This window comes from Vespa mandarinia, chromosome 2 (assembly GCF_050613455.1).
Source record: "Vespa mandarinia isolate Hongniang chromosome 2, ASM5061345v1, whole genome shotgun sequence".
NCBI classification, from domain to species: domain Eukaryota; kingdom Metazoa; phylum Arthropoda; class Insecta; order Hymenoptera; family Vespidae; genus Vespa; species Vespa mandarinia.
The window spans coordinates 444,487-465,939 of NC_140811.1; the positions used below are offsets into that span (position 1 = coordinate 444,487).

The following is a 21,453-nucleotide window of genomic DNA, read 5'->3' on the forward strand; positions in this document are numbered from 1 at the left end:
CTTTTTCTCCTCCTCCTCCTCCTCCTCCTCCTCCTCCTCCTCCTCCTCCTCCTCCTCCTCTTGCGTAAAAAGCGTAATGTCTCTTAACGTTTTTTTTTCTCTTCGTCTCTCTGAATTTCGCTTCTGCTTAATAGCAGAGGAAAAAAAGGGAAAAAGGGAGAAAAGAGAAAATTCTTTCTATTGTAGAGATAATATAATGAAAATAATCATTTAAATCCCGCATTAGCATCCGAAAGTGATTAAAATCTGGCTTAGCTTAACGGAAAGACGGTATCTACGTTAAAAGAATGTTTAAAGGTCCGAGGAGGATAGACTCACCGTCCAGTTTTAGAGGACACCGGGGACAATTAAATCGAACGAGTACTTCCACTATCATACGCGGGAGGCCTTTCTTAATTACAATGCAGGAAATAAAGTACTCCGTTAAAGCTCTCCTCCGTTCTTTTTCCAACACTTGACATCCTTTCGTTTCTCCTCTTTCGTCATCGAATTAAAAGATATTTTAAATGAATGGATACTTGAGATCCTCCCCCAAAACACACCTTGAAACGAGAAGCGTTTTTCGCAATGAAAATTGTCAATTAATTAAACGTAATTTTAAATTGTTTTCGAGCCTTTTTTTTTTTTTTTTTTTTTTTTTTTTTTTTTTTTTTTTTTTTTTTTATTGAACAATCAAGGCGTATCGCGTACGTTTAGATAATTGTAAAACAGACGACGATCCATTGAGATATCGTGCTTCTGTATTTTCAATCAGAGTCATCTCCCCAAAGCGTGCTTCTCCTCTTTCCTTCCAAAGTAAATACGAAATAGTCGCAAGGGAAAGGAATGTCCCTCTCTCGATATCGCGATGCTTCGATACTTAAATCTAGCAGCGTCTCGGCCGGTAAATACACGGAACTTCACTTAAAAGATGCCACTTTACCGTCGTCCCGTCTCTCTTATCATCCCTTGTCATCCCTTTCGCCCTTCGTCCTATCTTCCGTTTCTCGATGCTCTCTTTCACCACGACTGCTCTCTTTCAAGAGTCCTCGTTCGTTCGCTCTTTTAGCTAGCGATCGTCGTAGTTAACTAATTAGTTACATAATTAATTAATCATCCCCTTTAATCTTGCTGGAGGCACTGCGAGCACCTTTTTCCTTTCTACCTTCTAAAAACGATCTCGCTCTTTGTTCTTCGCTAACTTTCCGGGTTATATGCGATGTTTGTAAAATCGTTTTTATAAAATTAAGTAAAAAGATATATGAAATTTAATTATAAATTCGTAAATTGTTATATTACGTATTTTCATTGAATAATTAAAATTATTTAATTCAACCTGCGTTTCATCATTATCTCTACGAATATAGCATTAAAGGAAACTCTTTAAAAGCTTTTAACTTTTATTTAATATATACCTTTGATGATTTTTTACTTCATCGTTCATGGATTTCTTTTTTGTATTTTTTCAACGATTGTTTTGTATATCCCTCTATTGTCTTAATAATATATCGGCATGTTAAAACTTTCTCTCACTCACTGGTTATGTTGCATTCCTATCGTTGCACTCGTACATGTGCGCAACGTTAACATCATGCCATGTTCATTTCTACGCTCGTTCTGATTTGTACCCAAAATGGAAACAAATGAATTGAATTATTTTACCAAACTAGATAGGAAGTTTATGAGTACTCCGCATAATTCAGTTTCCCGATGGTGAATAGCAGATTCCCTTTTTGCAAGCTCCTCTTTATGCGTATATCATATCTCGAAATAATTGGACTCAACGGATTCAACGATATCGAAGAGTATTTATTATTTGATCGTCCGGCGGCTACCGGATCGTTCCCCCTGATTAAAATTCATCGAGAGCGCGGCCGAACTTTAATGTAATTCCGAGATAGGTCTTTAGTTACGTCATCGTCGTTCCGCGTTAAAATTCATTAAACTTCGTCGGCGACTTAAGGCGATCGTAAGATTGTGGAGTTATTCGAGTCTCTTACTCCTCTTCTCCCCATCTCCAGCCCAGTCTCTCTACCTTTTTATCTTTTCTCTCTTTCGACATGCCAAGGGAATATATCGAGGGTTTATTTAGTTCCTTGGTTAATGAGACATTAATTCGATTAAACGTTTCCGAGATGTTTCTCTCATGTTTCTCTATACTCGAGAGACTCACGCACCGACGACGCACGCATGTGGACGCAACCACGTTCTTTTTATCGACAAAATTTCAGACACGTAGCTCCCAACGACGACACGGGCACTCACAAAAAGCTCCTCCTCTCCCTTTTTTTTTTTTTTTTCTTTTTTCTTTTTTTGCTTTAGTTGCCGTCACGTCGCGATGGGACTTTTCCCTCCACGCGATTTTTATCCACGTTGTGGTAAGCATTGTAACGCTATTTTGGCCCATTCGTTCATTTTCAAAGTACCTTCAACCGCACGAACCGTCTAATTAATTAATCTTCCTTTTAATCTCGCTTGGCCCATTATTTCGTCTCTTTCTTTTCTCTTTCGATGATCCTGCCTTTCTCTCTCTCTCATCCTCTCGTTTTGTTTCATTCGTTTCTAAAGAGCTTTAATAAATTAGTTCCATCCTCTGCCCCTTTCCACTATCTCTCTCTCTCCCCTTTATTCGTTCGTACTTGCTTCCTCTTTCATTTCATTTGTGGCTTACAAATCCACGCAAAGATTCTCGCGACACCGTCGAGAAAACAGGCTACTATCTCATAGCGTGATAGTGATCGCGAATGCAATGAATGATCTATATCTTCTCCTCCCCCTCCCCCTTCGTGAACAGCTTTTACTATAACTTCTAATATTATGATTAAAAGTTTACAAAAGAATAGACAAACGAGATTAATAATAATAATAATAATAATAATAATAATAATAATAATAATAATAATAATAATAATAATAGAAATGATGATGATGATGATGATGATAATGCAAACGTTCGTTGGAAAAAATTGGTTGATGCGATAACAAACGTAGTTCCATCTAAAGTCGGTAATGTTGCAAAATTGTCTGGGTGTAAGAGGTTTTGAAATAAGGGAAAAAAAAGAGAGGAAAAAATGTGAGTAGAAATAATATTTTTTATGTCGAAAATGACCTGTTCTTTATTATTTCTTTTTATCTCTCTCTCTCTCTCTCTCATCTTTTATTCTTTTTTCTCAGACGTAATGGAACAAGAAGAGAAAAGTAGATAATAAAAAAAGGAAGTAGTATAAAAGAAAAAGGAAAAAATATAGAACGAAGAGAGAGAGAGAGAAAATAAAATCGCGATTTCTAAAGCATTAGAGATACACTGCTTATAATTTGCATTTTCACGTGTACGCGTAGCATGGAACAAGATCTGTATATATATATATATATATATATATCTTTCTTTTCCATTCTTTCTCTAGTTCTTGGATATAATGCAAGAAAACGAAAAATAAATGAAGTATGAGGAAAACAAATTTGTTTTTAACAGTCTCTTGGTAAGGAGAGGGCGCATTGAAAGGACACGCCACCAGAATTTTGTGCTTTCCGCGCGTGAAAGCCACCAACAATAAGTAAATGCTGTAGAAAGATGCGGTCCGAATGCGTCGAGGTGTTAAGCCGCCGGATAAAAGAAATCCCATCGCGGTTTCTTGACAAAGCAAACGCGTTCTAAGAACAAAGAGTAAAGAAAATAACACCTTCGTGTATGATGTGTCGTTCCGTTTGTGTTTGTTTGTACACGGAATACGCGCAGAGAGTTAGTAACACACAACATTTTACGATTTTAGTTTTTCACTTTTACCAAGCTTTATATTAGAATTCTTTGAGTTTATACCGGCTTTCAAAAATTCTATAGAAGAGTGACGGATTTGGAGTAAAAAGAAATAGGTATAAAAAATAAAAGTTAGACATTTTCTCCTTCTATTAAATTACGATCAGTTTTTTTATTCTCTTTTCGAAAATGTCTGTATTTCCTTTCTCATTTCCGCTACGCTTCTGCATTTGATTCGTTGTAAAGTCCTGAGTTGAAAGCGTACATACATTGTACCATGGACTATCCACGTTTACGTTAAGATAGATAATCGTTATGCCATGAAATTGTATCGAATTATTATGCTCGACGAACTGAATACGTAGATATACCTATGTATATATGATAGTATACGAAGAGAAATTGTAACGTGGCGTTCTAACACAACGCACACGTGTTCGATACTTATTAAAGTACCTCTCTTGTTCTCTCTCTCTCTCTCTCTCTCTCTCTCTCTCTCTCTCTCTCTCTCTCTCTCTCTCTCTCTCTCTCTCTCTCTCTCTCTCTCTCTCTCTCTCTCTCTCTCTCTCTCTCTCTCTCTCTCTCTCTCTCTCTCTCTCTCTCTCTCTCTCTCTCTCTCTCTTTCACTCTCTCGTGCTCTTCAAACTGATTCAAGGCACAATTATAATCGTTATTTAATCGTTCTAATGCGCGAAATCGCGCGACATAATATCGTCCCGTTGTCGCGTTCTAGCCTGCACCCTCCCACATTATGGAGAAGTTTTCGAGGTCCCAAATCACGACGGAGAGGTAGTCGTTCGGGTCGTGCTCGAAATTCAGAAATACTTGCCTGTTTTGTTTCGGAGTAGTGCGCAAGCAGCAATGTCTTTACTCGAAAGTTTCAAATTCTCTGTAGCGTTAGAACATCGTCGTCGTCGTCGTCGTCGTCGTCGTCGTCGTCGTCGTCGTCTCTTTCTCTTTCTCGTTCTCTTTCTCTCGTCGAAAACGGGTGCGCACTCTTCGAGAAAGAGAAAGGGAAGGAGATGAACGCAGACTCAGATTCGGGTTAATTACTCTAGGCGGACGAATCGTGACTCGGAACATGTGTTTCGAGATAGGAGAATGTGCAAGAGCACCCGCGACGACCGTAATCCCTGCATTCTATGCGCTGCGCAGCTATACATGCGCGCTCGTTCGCACGCACGCATACTCTTCTTACGGAGAAAGAAGAGAGGACGGAGCTACGGTGGAATTTTCAAATTCAGATACAACCAATTCTATTCTCCGTGAATCAACTACGAGTCGTACCTTTTCTCGTCCTCGAAAATTCCTCGACAAAAAGATTACTTGGAAATTAACGATCCACTGGTATTCGCTTACCTTTTAATAAGTCTAGAAAGAGAGAGGCGGGGGGAGAGGGGAGAGGGAGAAAATGAAAACTCTATCGACCGAAACTTGTGTTGGGATTAATCGAATCGTTAAAATTAATCCGCATGCAAGCTTTAACGATCTACACCGGATATCGAAATATGTAATATATGTTATTCGTTTAAAACGAATTCGTTAATTATTTCCATCGGAAAAGTTTTTCTAAATGCAAACGTGCCTTTCACGTAGGTAAGTCATTTATGTTTTCCGCTCGACGGTCAACGAGACTTCGTTCCTCTCTTAAACTCGGAAAAGTTTTCAATGACATACGTAATTCGTTGAAATTATGAAGTGTCGATAGAAGTCCTCTGTTGAATAGACGTTTATTGCACGCTGGAATGAGGAAATTAGGGAAGCCAAGCCAAGAGGAAAACGAAGTAATTAGTCAAAGTACACGAGTACTAATAGTAGCAACGTAAGATGCTAAAATTCATTCATCATTCCCGTTAAGAAAAAGACCAAATGAAACACTTTATGCCAGTAGAAATTAACTCGTCATTGTGAAATCATTTTTTCTTACGAAATTACCCTGTCGAGAAAACTGATTTTGACAATTTTTAATTATTCACTGGAGCATTAACGTGGAAATAATACTGAAAGAAACTGAAATATCGAGCGAACGCGTAGATATAAATATATACCATTAATATCTACGAATAAAGTGCATACCTTCTGTTCTACATACATTCTATTTAGAAATTCAGAAAAGATGCCTGGTCGTTCCGAAGGAAACTGTATGGGAAGAGAAGTTGATGCGAAAGAAATGAAGCAATTAGCCAAAGTACCAGCAAATGAAGCTTAATAAGGGTGCGCTCGTCCTCTCATGGTTAAAATACACTTACCACTACGCGGCTGGCAACTAAAAAAGAAAGACGAAGGTAGAAAAATAAATATAACAAGAGCGAGGGAGGGAGAGTTTTGCGAAAGGAAAAATGTAAATTTTTTAAAAACCTTGACGGACATTTTCAATTTTTTTTTTTTTTTTTTTTTTCTTTTTTGTAAAAAAATTGAATCGTTTGCTACGACAGACTTGCATGCTGAAATATTATGCATTAATAATCTTTAAAAATCGAATAAATGTCCATTTATTTCGATAAATATTTATGCATAGACGTATACATTCGTGCATATATGAAATAAATGGATTGAAATAATAAAAAAAAAAAAAAAAAAGAAAAAAGAAGAAAAAAGAAAAAATAAAGGAAAGAAGAAAAGCATAAATTGTCTTTGAGGGTTCTATATAATCCAGAGAATCGTACATCGAACTAACTTAGGTACGTCAAAGGGAATGGTTGACCTCGTTATTTCGAGCTCTGCAAAATACAACAGATCCTTTTTCTTTTACGTTTAGAAGCAACGTAGAAAAGAAAAAAGTAACTCGGTGATGGCCAAGGATGTTTATTACGTCATAATGATCCCGATTGTTAAGCGAACGTAATGTGCCAGTGTCGTACGAGATTTCTCCAACCTCTTTTCCCTACCTCTCTCTTGTACACTCTCATTCTTCCCTCGATCTCTCTCTCTCTCTCTCTCTCTCTCTCTCTCTCTCTCTCCCTCTTTTCTTAGTCGAGCCCAAATGGCCGATATAAATCAACGCTCGCAATATCGTCGCGTCGTAGACATTGCCTTCTGCTAAGAATAGTAGCGAAGCATGGATAGGCGTATTGTTTTTCCACGTGATAAAATATATCCATGTGGATGGCACGGTTTAAATGCCTCATCCTCCTCTTCCATCGGCATACTCCATCATAGGTACAACACTAAATTTGATGGTCTCTTTAATGTCGCCGCCATGATTTTGCTAGATTTAACGCGGATTATATCGTCGACTGTCTTTTTTTTCCTTTCTATTTTTTTCTTTTTTATCTTTTTATCCTTTCTCTTTTCTCTCTCTTGTTTTTTTTTATTTTTCTTTTTTTTTTTTTTTTTTTTTTTTTCAATCCTTTTCAATTATTTCACTTATCGCCAATATACCCTTTCGTTAATCTCACACGCTATTATTTTTCGTAATCGAAGCGGATTGTCACTGTTATACGATCGAAACACATACAACACTACATTCATAGAGAAATGAATTATTTGCAGCTTACTGCTGATTCCAAAGATAATATTGGAAAAAAGAAAAAGCATAGGGAAGCATATCACGAACATGCATTTACCTCTGCGTTTATATCAAAGGGATAAATAATTTCCTGCGCTCAAATGCGATAAAGGCAGAAAAATTCGCGAGATATCGTTACGGGACAGGTTTCGTGTCGTTGGATGGATAACAAGAAGAAGAAAAAGAAGAAAAAAGAAGGTAACGCTTCGAATCGAGCGAAGGCACGTAACTCCTCGAGAATGGAAACATCTTCTATCGAAGGAAGAAAAAGATGGCGATAAAAGAGGGAAGAGGGGAAAAGAGTTGAAAGAAACGGAAAAAGAAGGAAAGGGTGGAAGACACAGAGGAATGCAAATGGTCGTGCACGCTTCCTCGCTTGCTCGCTCGATATGCAAAAGAAGAAATATTTGTGCCGTACCGAGAGAGGGAAAGAGAGAGAGAGAGAGAGAGAGAGAGAGAGAGAGAGAGAGAGAGAGAGAGAGAGAGAGAAAGCTCTGTTCGAGAGCCGAGGGTGTACGTTCTCCTCTACTTCGTGCAATGGAAGACTAGTAAGAGTAGAAGAAGGAAGAAGAGGAAGGTGAATAAGGAAATAAGGCTGCTCGTCGTCGATCGTTCGAATTTCTCGTGAAAAAGAAGGAGACGCAATCCAGAGAGCGAGGATATGCATAGCTATGTCGCTTGCGCGCGCTCGTGAGCGAATAGGAACGTGCGTCGTTTTATTTTCACGGAAGACGTACTCGCGAATGTCAATTAACAGTCCTCAGTTCCTTTCCTCTTTTTTCATTTTTTTTTTTATTTCCCCTCTTCTTTTTTTCTTCCTTTCTTTTTTTTTCTTTTTTTTTTTTTTCCTTTTTTTTTTTAGATTACAAAGGACGACCGAATGAAATTTCGTTCGGCTCACGTTTCATTGGCGATCCGCGTCACGTTCCCTTGGTAAACGCACCGCGCTTAATCGTGCGTTCCACCGGCACGTTTTTCCGCCGAGCGGAATGTCCTAATTAACATGGCAATTTCGTTCGTCGCTGCACATTGGATTTCCACGGGAAGGAAAGGTGAAGTGGAGTGGAGTGGAGAGGAGAGGAGAGAACAAGTTCGACGCTCTATCGTCGACGAATTCTTCTTTCGAAAGGCGAGAGAGAGAGAGAGAGAGAAAGGAGCTGACGAGTATCAGACAATGATTTCAAAGAAAAGAAAAAAAGAGAACGCGGAGCATAATGAATAATTTCCTTTCGATTTCGCAGAGAAAATTCACGTGCAGAGTTACGTAATTTTTATTCGCTCCTTTCGCGACCATATGCATAACCACAATAAAAAGTTACTCTTTCCGTCTAGTACAAAAAGATAATTCGTTTATCATAATAAAAGCAGAAATGACGCGGCATATGCATATTTATAAAAGTGAACGGATGAATTCGTGTGCCGAACGGAAGCGTACCAGTTTTCACGGAAGAAACGCGTGTCCACGCACAAGAACGAAGGACATTTATAACTCGTACAGATACAATTCTATGAATGGTGAATGGGGAGTGATTGGAAGGAGGGAGAGCGAGCAGGAGTTACGACACGAGTTTTATTACGATATATTATATATGTATTATATTATCGCTGAAAAATATTTATTCTCGAATCGATACTCGATACTTTTGTATAAGACACTCTGAAAATGAAGAGGCGTCGAACCATGAAATTGTAAAATTTGGAATCGCGCATATCGATGTTCGAGTTAAAATCAAATTTTACAGACGTTTAAAATGAAGGGAAAACTTTTGAAAAGTTTCCAAAGCCTCATCGAAATCATCCAATGCATTCTCCTTTTTATTTTTTTTCTCTCTATTTTCAGTTGGGCTTCTTCACTTATTACACCGTAGCAAAGGGCGAGGTGAATCCCTCGGGTCCAGTACCGATCGACAGTGTCTTCATCTACAGGCCGGACAAACGCCTCGAGCTTTGGAGGTTCGCCTTCTATATGTTCCTTCATGCTGGGTAAGTCTTTTAAAACCTTTCTCGAATCGACCCTACATCTTCCTCTTTCTCCCCCAAAAGTACTATAACGTAACGAGAAGCGTTACTCGACCGTTCGCAAAAAGCTTTAAGCGAGAGAGAGAGAGAGAGAGAGAGAGAGAGAGAGAGAGAGAGAGAGAGAGAGAGAAAGAGAAAGAGAGTGATAGTTTAAAATAGAGGATGGCATTACAAGAGCGACGCTCAACGAGAGATAGTCGTTCATGAAAACGCTTTAAAGGGCCCTCCTGGAGATCGGGTAATTTATTTAACATCGATACGATTCCCTGACACTCGAGACTGGCTTGCTTGCTGCGTAAAAGTTTCACATCAAAAATATTTCGTTCGAAATTCATTCCTATTTCAGTTCTCCTCCTTGACTGTATCAACTTCGATAAATAAAAGAAAAATATTTTTCGATATATCGTTAATTATTGTCGCTTTGTTTCCTCGCAATTTCATTTTGTTCATTCAACGGTAATCGGACATTAATCAGAGAAACGCGATACTCGTGTCGTTTTCAAACCTTTCTCCATTCTCCCTCCTGTGCTTCGCGAAGCTGGCGTTGCAGAATCGATTGAATTTTCCCCGAACAAGGGGAATGACATTACATAAGTGTACCGGCACGCTCACCTTCTCTGACAATAGAAAATGGCCGGTCTCTCCCATTTTCCCTATTTTTTCTCTCTCTCTCTCTCTCTCTCTCTCTCTCTCTCTCTCGCTCTGTTCGGGGTGTGTGCGTGTATGTGTGTGTGTGTGTGTGTGTTCGTGCACGCGCGCGCGCGCGCACTGTGGTACCTATTTTCTCGCGAAGCGTTTTCCTTCTTTCGCTCGCATTTCGCCTCTCCTCGCACGACTTGCCATGCTATGTCGGTGGTTTTTCCTCTTTTGTATCTCTCTCTCTCTCTCTCTCTCTCTCTCTCTCTCTCTCTCTCTCTCTCTCTCTCTCTCTCTCATTTTCTCGCGTTCTCTTGCATACTCGCGCGAAGAGCGCGAGACCGGTACAAAAGTTTTCAGCACGAAGCTCTCTAAATTATTCATGGAAACGCCAGATAAGGCGACCGTTTTCCCTACGTGCGTATGGAAGCAGCGATAAGAGTGACCCAGCATTTTCCACGCCGCGCGAGCACCTTTCCGCTTTTCTCTCTTTAGCCCTTTCATGACTTCCTTCTCTTTCTCCATACCAGTCCCTCCTGATATAAAATCATTATGTAACCCTTTGGTATTCTATGTCAAGTCAAACTCGACGTTTCATTTGAAACGTGTCACGATCAACTCCGACGTATATCTTTCCTTTGGAATATAACGAAAGATATATCGATTGACGACGTTCTATACCCAATGGAAAATAAAAGATATGTTATATTGATATCGATAACAAATGAATAATTAATCAATAGAAAACGTTTGTAATGAAGCATTGAAAATAAAATACGGAACAAAAAAGAATTAATTATCTGTGAATGCGCGAGCGTGCGTGTGTATGCTAATTAATAAGATGAAACGAATTCTAAAACGTTGTAACATATCGGCGAACGAAATGACCAGTGCTTCTCGGTAACAAAGGGAGAAGAACGAAGTAGGTAGTAGGCAATGGCTGTGAGAAAGGCGGAAGTAAAGGAAAAATCGAGACAATCGCGGTAATTGCAGGAAGCCAACGTGGCACATAGAATCCAGATCGGACAATGGTATCGCCGAGTTCACGCTACGAGAGCAACGTCGAAAAAGGACGCCTTCCATTTTCTCTTTTTTCCTCTCATTTTCTCTCTTTGCAATTTCTATGTCCCTCTTCGTCCTCTATTGATCCAAGATCTCGAAAAGAACGCTTTGTAATTCTACGATGGAATATCGGCTCGTATGAATTTCGGGCGGTGCAAAATTGATCTCTCTTTTTTTTCTTTTTTTTTTTTTCTTTTTTTTTTTTTTTCTTTTTTTTCCTTTTTTTTTTCTTCCTTTTTTTTTTATCGTGAAAAAATCGTCTTTCGTATTATATTAATTCAGCGATAGCGATCGTTCTTTACTTTGACCAAGAAGTCAGAAGTTGTATTTAATTAACGTGTTAATTTTCTGATAACGCGGCATAACGTTGCCATTAATGGAACTTAACGTCGACATGTTTAAATTTTCCTAGCTACCGATAACTCATTTCCCTTTAATCATTATATCATGAGTTTTTAATTATATGCATATTAGTATCAGCCGAATTTCCGATACAACCTTCTACAAAGAAAGGATCTGGAAGGTGCGATGGCGGTAAGAGAAGACAGGGGATTAGAGTAAAGAGATACGTTTTACAGATATTTTGAAAGTGCGCTTTGGTAATGTTGAAAAGTTTGTCCAAAGTCCTCCACCTCTAGGCGCTTGACTTTAATGTTTGTCGTAAATTTCGCGGAAGGTATTCCTCTTTCTCTTCTCCTTTCTGTTTAGGGATCACGCGCACATACCCACGTACGAAAACCAAAGGTTACTACAACGAGATCCTTCTTCCCTACTCCGACGGCTCGATTAGACGCTTTTCTAAAGTTTGTTTGTAATATAGCGCTAGGAAATCTATTCAAAAGATAGGTGATATGAGAGAGAGAGAGAGAGAGAGAGAGAAATTGATAATAAGTTTTATTGCGAGTTATTCGTCTCTCATTTTTTCCTCCTCGTCCTGATACAAGTCTTGAACATTATGCATGCGCGACAAGGGCTGCTCACCACCGTCGTCGTCGTCGTCGTCGTCGTTGTCTTCTTCCTTCTCCTCCCTCGTCGCCATTATACGAAAGTCTCTAATGTCGCATAAATGGAGCCAGGAGCTTGCCTTTAATATCGTCTAGTCCACGTTTACCGCGTATATATAAGCGAGTCTCTCTCGACCACCGGTAGCAACGAGGACGAAAATGACGTAGCGAGTCTCGCGCATCGGACGAAAACTTTCTTCGTCTACTACTAAGACCGAGCGTACAAATTATAGCGAGGGTGAGTAAGAGCGTAGAGCTCGTGAAAGTAGCAGTTCGAGAGTGGAACGCGCGTTACTCGTTGAAGGTAGTAGGGCTCTCTCCTTCTCTGGCTTGCTACCGTCGAGAACCAAAGGAGAAAAGCTTGGATTTAGTCAGCATGCTTTGCAATTAGCCGTCAGGTTGTGGCGAACTTACCGAGCTTCTATCGGTTACGATGCGGTTTCAAGAATTAATGCCTTTCACTGAAGCTTTCCGCGAGTACTATGTCTTATTCGATCTTTTTCCTTTAATACTTATTAGATACTTTTCCTCAAGACTTTCTCCAACTTGTTTAACTTTCTCATATTACAATGGGAAACTATCTTTCTTTCTTCTCGTATCGGACAACTATTTTAACAAAATTTAAGATCTATTGTTATTTTTATTATTTCTTCGATGTAAAAAAAGAAAAAAAGAAGCGTGTCTAAAAATAGATCGCGAAGGATTCTCTTGAAGCTAATTTAATGATACGATAATTAATCTCGTATGCGCTAGAAAAAAAATTGATGAAAAAATGACATCCAATTCGTATTTTTCGATTTCAAATCCCGTGACGTATACACCGAAAATACTTCAATATTGAAAACTCGAGCGTTGTTCGGCGAATGGTAAAGTTTCGATACCTTAATTAATTATCGGCGTGAGATTAAATTCGTCTAGACCACTTGATTCCTCGGACCGATACAAATTTTCGACAAAGCTTTGTTTATCTCCGTTATTCGGTTCGATCGGATTTTTACAAGTCTCTCTCTCTCTCTCTCTCTCTCTCTCTCTCTCTCTCCAATTCAGTTACGTAATATCTCCGATTTCGATTGTATCACGAGAAACATGTATGGCCGATAAACTCGAGGGAAAATAACATAATTCTTACAATCCACTTCTCCTCGAATATCTTCATTTTCTAATTACTTTAAACGTCAGGATTAGGTTGATTTCAATGTCGAGGGTAACTCGAGAAAATTCACGAGGGCATCGAAAACAAACGCGTTCGAGTCACGCGAAGATTTTCGATCGACTACGTCGATTACATTTTAATTGGACGTTAATTAATAGCCAGACCAGTTGTTCTCGAACGCGAGTTATTTTGAATTCTCTGAATTCAAAATCGATCGACATTATCGATATGAAAATAAATGTTGGTTTTTTTCCATCGGTTGCATTACTATTCCCTTACTATTTTGCATTCTCATTTACTTTATTCGTATACTATATAATGTACAGAGGCACTATACATAAACATTTATATCATATGGGGATGGCCCCGAAGAAGGGGAGGAATCGGTAACACCGGTTCACAGACCCTTCTTTTGCCACGCTCCATTTCGACGATTGCGTACTTACTACAAATCGATGCCGATATATCTTGGACGTCTTCGAATTGGTAAAATTATTTCATGGAAAGTAGGCAGCCCTTCCTATACCTCCGGGCACCCATCTTTCTGTTTCCTTCTTTTCTTTCTTTCTCCCCCTCCCCCCTCCTTAATGCACTCCATTTTCCTATAGTCGCATATTTACATTAATTGTTGATAATTCCTGCTCCAAGCTAGAGTTTTATTATGATCCGACGCGTAATTATGCATGAATTAACAATTAAATTTTAGCACGAGCCAAGTGAAATAAATGATAATACCTCGTTTGGCCGATAGATATATTATGTATGTATATGTACCATTGGTACGTGAGTATTCCTAAGCAAAAGAGAGAGAGAGAGAGAGACGTGTGTTCATATATTATGTAACATCGTATTTGAGTATATAATACTTATGTATTATCTACCATCTATAAAGAAAGTCGAAGTATTAATACCAACTATAATTTGCGGTAAACTCTCGTAAATGAAAGCTACTTCTCTCGTCGCAATATGGATATATATTAGAAATATAGAAACACTTTTTCCGATTGATTGTGCAAAAAGTGATAAAAAATAAAAGATATCGGATATTTTTCGCAGCTAAACGATTTGTTCCTCTAAAAGTAAAATTAACTAGTGCGTAATCTATGAGGATCGTATGGACGCGCTCATTGAATGCGTTCGAGCGGACTTTGAGTTTCATATGATTACCGATTTATTTGTGCGATAATGGATGGACGGTGTATGCGACCATTTTCACGGTTAGCATGCGACGCTCGAGCGATTTAATGTTGCCTTTTTTTCCGCGCGCGCGTGCTCCATTTCAACGATTGCGTACTTTCGTCGAATCGATTTGGAATTTGTAGAGTCCTCCATACTTTCCTCTTTTTTTATCGTTTCTTTTAATAAAATATAATGAACTAAATTTTTCCGATTTCTCTAGGGAATTTTGTTTGGAAATCTAGATTATCCTGATATCAATCGAACGTATGAATTCCTTCGTTAACGATAAAATTATAATTGTTCGATTTATTCTCAAAGTATATTTTATTTTATATGGAATAATATTGTTGAAAGTATTTGGCTTCTGCTACAATGAAAAATCTCGCAAGAAAGAAGAAAAGTTCGATTCAATTGGGAAACGACGAGAGACCTTAAGAGTGATTGCTTTCTCGTTGACCGCATTTTACAAATAGCAGCGACACTACACTTTAAACTCATAGCCAATGCAAATTGCCTATTTCCTAGGGCCTCGTTCCAACAAACGGACTTTGAGAGAAACAGAGAGAGAGAGAGAGAGAAAAAGTAAAGATCTGTATTTTCAGCTGGATCCTACGAATAAACTTTATTTTATTTTCCAACCGTAAAAGATAAAAAAAAAAAAAAAAAAAAAATGAAAGAAAGGTTGAGAAACTTCTAACAAGTTGCACATCGAAAGTCAACCATGCGATTGAATTTAGAAAGAAGGAGGTACGAGTAGCCGTCGTACTAGTGATTACTGAAAGTAATTACACGTTTGAATTAGTTGAAGCAAAAGTATATGAACGAAAGAATTTTCTCTTTAACTTTGCAAATTGTCTTTATACTTACTTCTTTTATACTTTCACATATTATATTGTACTTATTACTATATAAAATCCCCCTCTCTTGTATTTATTAATATATAAAATTATGAATATAAAATAATTTTAAAGTAGTGAAATTCGTAGGAAATTCGAATAATATATAGAATAAATCGCTTAATACAGTTACAAATGAACGACTAATATTTAATATCGATTAATGTAGGTAATACGCATGTGAATTATTTAGAATTTCGTTCTATCAAAATTTACTAGCTGGAAATAATCGAAATTTATTCTCGTCGAATCGTATTCATTTCTGACGAATTTCATTTGAGTATTCGATAGTAAGACTAGAATATGCATAGTGTAGTAGATCTTTGTGATTTTCCACGCTCCCGAGTGTACGACATGCCGGATAAGTAGTTAAGATCTCTTCTACATATCCAAGTTTCTCTCTCTCTCTCTCTCTCTCTCTCTCTCTCTCTCTCTCTCTCTCTCTCTCTCTCTCTCTCTCTCTCGTTCTCTTGGGAAAGAAACTTTCTCTAGCTCACTCGCGAGATAAGATGCATAATTGCTCGGATTTTCCTCTCACGCGTTTCCAAGCCACTATCCTCTTTTCGTTCTCTCGCCCGATAGACACGGTTCGTCGACTGAATCTCGGACTAACAGCATCGCCCTTTCGACTTTTCCCTATTCGTCCGCTTCTCGACTACATTCCCTATTCATTTTATACTTCTCTCTTTTATCATTGCAATCATTTCAAATGTATCTATCTAAGATACGCCAAGTCGAGTTTAGTTTTATAAAATGATTTAACGCTATAAATGTCTCTCGAAAAGAAAATACGTCTATCCGGACATGATTTAATTGATTCCATAAATCAATGCTTCTATAATCGGTCCAAGCAGATTGTTTCACTAATATTCTGAAATAAAATCAATCGATCGTGAGTGCTTTTTTCTTCTCTGTTTTTCATTTCTCTCTCTCTCTTTATTTTTTTTTTTTTTTTTCATTTCTATTTTATTTCACCTTTCATATTTTATAAAATTGTACATATATATACATACACACACACACACACACATATGCATCGTCAGCCACAGATATAAATTATATTATACGTTAGAGAGTTATTCTTTTCTCCATTTCTATATTTAATCTTTAAAGTATCGTCATTTTTCAGGGTGAAATGTTCGTGTATTCTTATTTAAATGAGCCATCCTTTATAGACACACGAATATATACATATGTATGTTCTAACGATATCAAACGAGGACGATGAGCAAGGGTATCTTGTCGACTATCGCTAAGAAATTGAAGATCTCCGCTTTCGGAGTGCGAAAAAAGTATATTACATCTCGTTTATCGCGTTGTCTCGTTCCGCAAAAGCGTCGCCTTTTAATTCTTTCATCCACCTTAATCCTTCTTCCGTGTCAAGCGGTAACTCTTTTAATCTTCCCTTGGGCTAATGTACGACCCCTTGACATCTTTTTGCTAAATGTTCCTAGCTCTGTTTTCATTTTTCTCATCTAACATAGAGAAAAATACCGCAAAGTCGGCCACTTTACCCATCCACCATCTTTTCTCTCTCTCTCTGTCTCTCTATCTCATCTTTTCCGGTACTTATTTTTCAGTTTCCTCATTTCCGTCTCGTAATCTTACTATATGTACCCTGTTCTACTCCTTTTTTCTTCCTATCTCAGTCTCTTTCTTCTACTTCTTTGAAAGCGTTCAAAAAGGCATGCTGTAATATTATTAAAATCATGTTTGACATTGTTATTTTTAGTTCATCTCCTTCTTTCCCTTATGAAGAAAAAATAATAGATCAAAAAATAAGAGGAAAATATTTCTCTAACGCGTTGCAATTTTTTAGGTGGCTTCACCTGTTGTTTAATCTGGGAGTGCAAGTAGTCGTGGGACTTCCACTCGAGATGGTTCACGGAAGTTTGAGGATCGCCGCAGTTTATATGGCTGGAGTCCTGGCTGGTAAGTTAATAATTATGATTATATATCGCGACAATAATTATATTCCCTATTAACTTAATATGATACCTCTCTCTCTCTCTCTCTCTCTCTCTCTCTCTCTCTCTCTCTCTCTCTCTCTCTTTCTCTCTCTGTCCAATTTTTTATCAACTTTTTTCTCTCACCTTCTCTCTCTATTTATCTACATATCTATATATCTATCTCTCTCTTTATTCCGATAACGAAAGAACGCGTATTCATGCCGCGGCATATTAATTTCAAAATAACACAGCGTTAATTAGAAGGCCTTGTAATTGGAGAATAACATTTGTTTCAAGCGTGAGTATAGTGTGTTGATTTAAGTTTGCATTATTTGTAATTATATTAATTATGGAATAGCATCGCGTGCGTTTCCCGAAAGAACAGCTCTCTCTCTCTCTCTCTCTCTCTCTCTCTCTCTCTCTCTCTCTCCCTCTCTTTTTCTTTTACATACATATAGATGTACATTTAGGTAAACGCACTATTGTGTTCTCTGCGACACGACCGTTTCATACTCTCTATTTTGTGCCCGAACCTGTTTCGGGATTTTCAGCAGAGGTGGTACACACCTCTTTCTCCTCTTCTTCCCTTCATCACTACTTCTTCCTTCTCCTATCCTATCTCTCTTTCTCTCTCTCTCTCTCTCTCTCTCTCTCTCTCTCTCTCTCTCTCTCTCTCTCTCTCTCTCCCCCTCTCTGTCTCTCTCACTACAGGAAGAGACAGTAACGTGGTCCTGCTCTCTCGTCGTCTATATGTATATTCGTGTACACCTAATTGCCATTTGCATAAATTCGATTAGACGCAGATCCCTGGTTATTAGCAGTCATGAAAGTAAAACGTTGCAAAATAGGGCACATGAATAATAAACCGGACCGGGAGATTCGAGAGTAGACATTGGACGTCCCTGGGAAAAGGGAGGAATTTTCAGGGGTGGAACGAAAGGTAAAACTTTAAGGAACGATATGAACGGCTTATCGCCTTGTCGTTTTAGATAATGCCGTGTCTGTTATTAGAGAAATCGTGAACCGATTTACTCTATACGCGTTTCTACATTACCACCTTTTCTACTTGTCGACGATCGCATATTAAAAATGATATTTCCCTTGCTCGCGCTTTTCAAATTTGCTTCCATTATCGAGAATAAATTTAATCCGACGAAAAAATCCATTAAACGAATAGATATTTCAGCAACTTAGAACGAATGTAGAAATCTAATAAAAACGGTAAATGGACATTTCGTCAGATGGATCATTTAATGCAATATCTTAGTCTAAGCATTTTCAAAATGGATCTCTGTCGCTAGAATATTATAATCTTTCTAATATTAACGAGTCTATATTTTTTTCTTCCCTCATTTCGTTCTATCCTATTATCTTCGTTAATATCCTTTATGGCCATTATATAACGCGATCTTTCTTTTTTCCATTCGTACATTTATTTTATTTAATCAATTTTCCTTTATTAATTATAATTAATTCATAAAATCGATATTTGCAATATGAAACGCTAGTTTCATAAACATGGTAAATATTGTCTTTGGTCTCTCCTCTCTCTCTCTCTCTCTCTCTTTCTCTCTTCAGAAAGGGGCGACAGCTTGTCTGGGGCCACCGCGACAAGATTACTTCGTATGCATCGCGGTCGCGACGATGTAATGCGATTGCTGTGACGCAAGTGCAACGACATCTACCCTCCACAAGCCTTCTCTATATCTTCCACGCTGTTTCCCTCATCGTCGCTACATTCCCCCTATCCTTGCTACGCATTTCAACCCTTCCATCACTTTAAAATTCTTCTACTTTCTATACTTTCCCGTATCTTTTTCTTTTGTTTCTTTTTTATCGTTTCCTTTTTCTTCGTGTCTTTACTTTTCCCTCTTTTTTCCCCTAAATATCTCGCATTTTCTATTTATCGTCGGGAGAGGAAGCACCGAGTCTAGTCGAAGTGTGACGGCTTCGAAGACAATACCAGGACGTTTGATTAATCGACATTTATCGACGGATTTAACTTCCCTATAATAGTTTTGTTGCCGGAACGTTCGTCGTTTATTAACGAACGTTATTTACCTATCTCCCTTACGTTACGTTCTTTACGATCCTCTTTCATTATCCTCTAGCTTTTCTGCCGAACGTTAAGCAAAACGAGAGCTCATAAAGGATATACTCTTCTCTCTTCTTACGCAGTAGTAATTCACGATTAGAGAGATGCGACACATATTCACATAAATTTACTCGTGTCGAAGTAAACGTATCGATCGGCGTATATACGTGTCCTACGTGCATTACGTGTATTTATGTGTATTCCGTAATAGAGCGCTTTCCGTTCCACCCGTGACCATTTATAATAATATAATCCGTGAAATAACGCTTATTTCATAATAACATGATTTTGTAAATTCAGCAAAGTGGTCACTCGATTCACGTTCGACGCACGCCGACGACGACGGAACATCGAGAGAGGTATTACGAAAATGGCTGGGAAAGGATGGGACGGTAAGGGAGGGATAGGGAGAGAAAGAGGCAATTCGCGTTCGATCGAAGTAGCGTGTTCGTCGGAGATATTCGCCCGTGGACCACTGCCGTCGCGCTCGTTATCGCTTCTACTACTCGACCGTGCATAGGCCGACCATTTCTACTTGATAATTTGGTACGCCAGAGCTCTATTGTGAAACGTTTACGTACAACGCGGAGGTAGCTGCTATTCGGTACGAAATGAATAACTGAAATATAAATGGACATTGCTCGAAAGTATTAATTGCGTTCCGATACCGACATGAATACCGTGTTCCTACAACTTTCATGTAATTATCTTCGATCTGCCCTTTGAGAACAATAGATGATACAGTGGAAATTTGTCAAAAATGTATATCCTTGCAAGTGTCTCTTTGCTTTCGACTCCATTTAAATCAGCTTTTCATTTTCCTTTTTTCCTTTTGCGCCTCCCCTTCTTTGTATTTATTTATTTTTTCTTTTTCTCTTTGTTAATTTACATTCACAATATAATTCGTATTTTAATTGATCCCAACTGACTAACGTTTTAATTGACTACGTCGTAAAGTACTTTTGGAAATTTATGACGGTCGAGAAATGATGTTGTTTTTCGTTTTCGGAACAGAAAAAAAAAAAAGAAAGAAAGAAATGCAACGGCAAAAGTAGAGATAGTAGAATAAAATCGAAGGATAGAGAAGAGGACGCAACAATTTCAATCCGCATGCTTCGGGATTCAAACTCGCTTTTGTATTCCATCGATGTCCCGACATTTTTCCCTTTCCTCCTGTCTGGTTTAATATTTCCATCGAAAAAATGTCGAGGGCATTTTGAGCACCAAAAGGATATTAAACTCGCGTGTTGGTGAGAAAGGAAGAGCGGGAGAGGGAGAATCATTCGAACCGTGGAAACTTTGCACGTTACACGTTTGCGCTCCCGTTTGCGCTCGCGTTTCGTGCGGGAAACCGAGAACATTGCTACGGACGATCGCGTCTACGATAGGAAAAAGGTTCAATGCAAAAAGGAGAGAGGGAAAGAGAGCGCGAAAAGATAAAAGAGCCGGATGGAGGCCGATGTCTCTCTCTCTCTCTCTCTCTCTCTCTCTCTCTCTCTCTCTCTCTCTCTCTCTCGCTCTCTCTCGTTATATCGACAAGTGAGATAGCGAGATCCGCCAACTGATAAACCAAGAATTGTAAAGAATGTGAAGCAACGACGCGTAAATGTGGCTCGTACGCGCGGCATTCTGGTTTAAAAATAAAAGCAAAAAGAAAGAAAGAACGCAGGAAAAACAAACAAGAAAAAGGTAAAAGAAAAAACAACAGAGCTGCGAGAGTTCTCCTTTGCCGTCGCGATAATGGTAGAAAAGGTCTCGTAATGAAGAACGGCGGAAGGAAAAGAAGGGCGAGGAGAAAAGTCAAACGAAAAAGAAGAGGAAATGATTCATCGATGATAATGTTAAAATAATTCCATAACAAGCACGATAAAAGAGATAGGGTGTAATGTAATAACGATGGCAGGGATCGAATTCGATCGGGGTTCGATTCGAGAGCGAATATTTTTTCGGCAATACCCCGCGACAAATCCACTCACTTTTCCCACACTTTTGGGGCCTCGAACTGTATTTTTTTGTGCGTTCGTATCTCGATTTCGATCCGTCTATGTAGTTTTCAAGGTATACCCAGAATCGAACTGTCGTTACAAAGAGACAAAAAGGGAAAAGCGTTTTATCCTATGCGTACTGCGCGTAGCATATTTTAAACCGACTGCAAACGTTTGCTTGATAAGGGACGCTGGATTCCCATCGTGGATTACATACATTTATCGAGCGGGAAT

At 38.5% G+C, this 21,453-nt stretch overlaps 1 protein-coding gene across 4 annotated transcripts in view; it reads left to right on the forward strand.

Annotated features, from left to right (window-relative positions):
• The window catches only part of stet (stem cell tumor), a 230,120-nt gene that overhangs the window by 200,050 nt on the left and 8,617 nt on the right, over positions 1-21,453 (forward strand). For all 4 annotated transcript variants that reach the window (XR_014981797.1, XM_035888029.2, XM_085655013.1 and 1 more), the window contains 2 exons: positions 9,082-9,224; positions 17,010-17,122. Coding sequence is in view for 3 of the 4 variants with exons in the window: in XM_035888029.2 (XP_035743922.2) it covers positions 9,082-9,224; positions 17,010-17,122 (256 nt within the window). In the remaining variant the exon portion in view is untranslated. The remainder of the gene's footprint in view (positions 1-9,081; positions 9,225-17,009; positions 17,123-21,453) is intronic.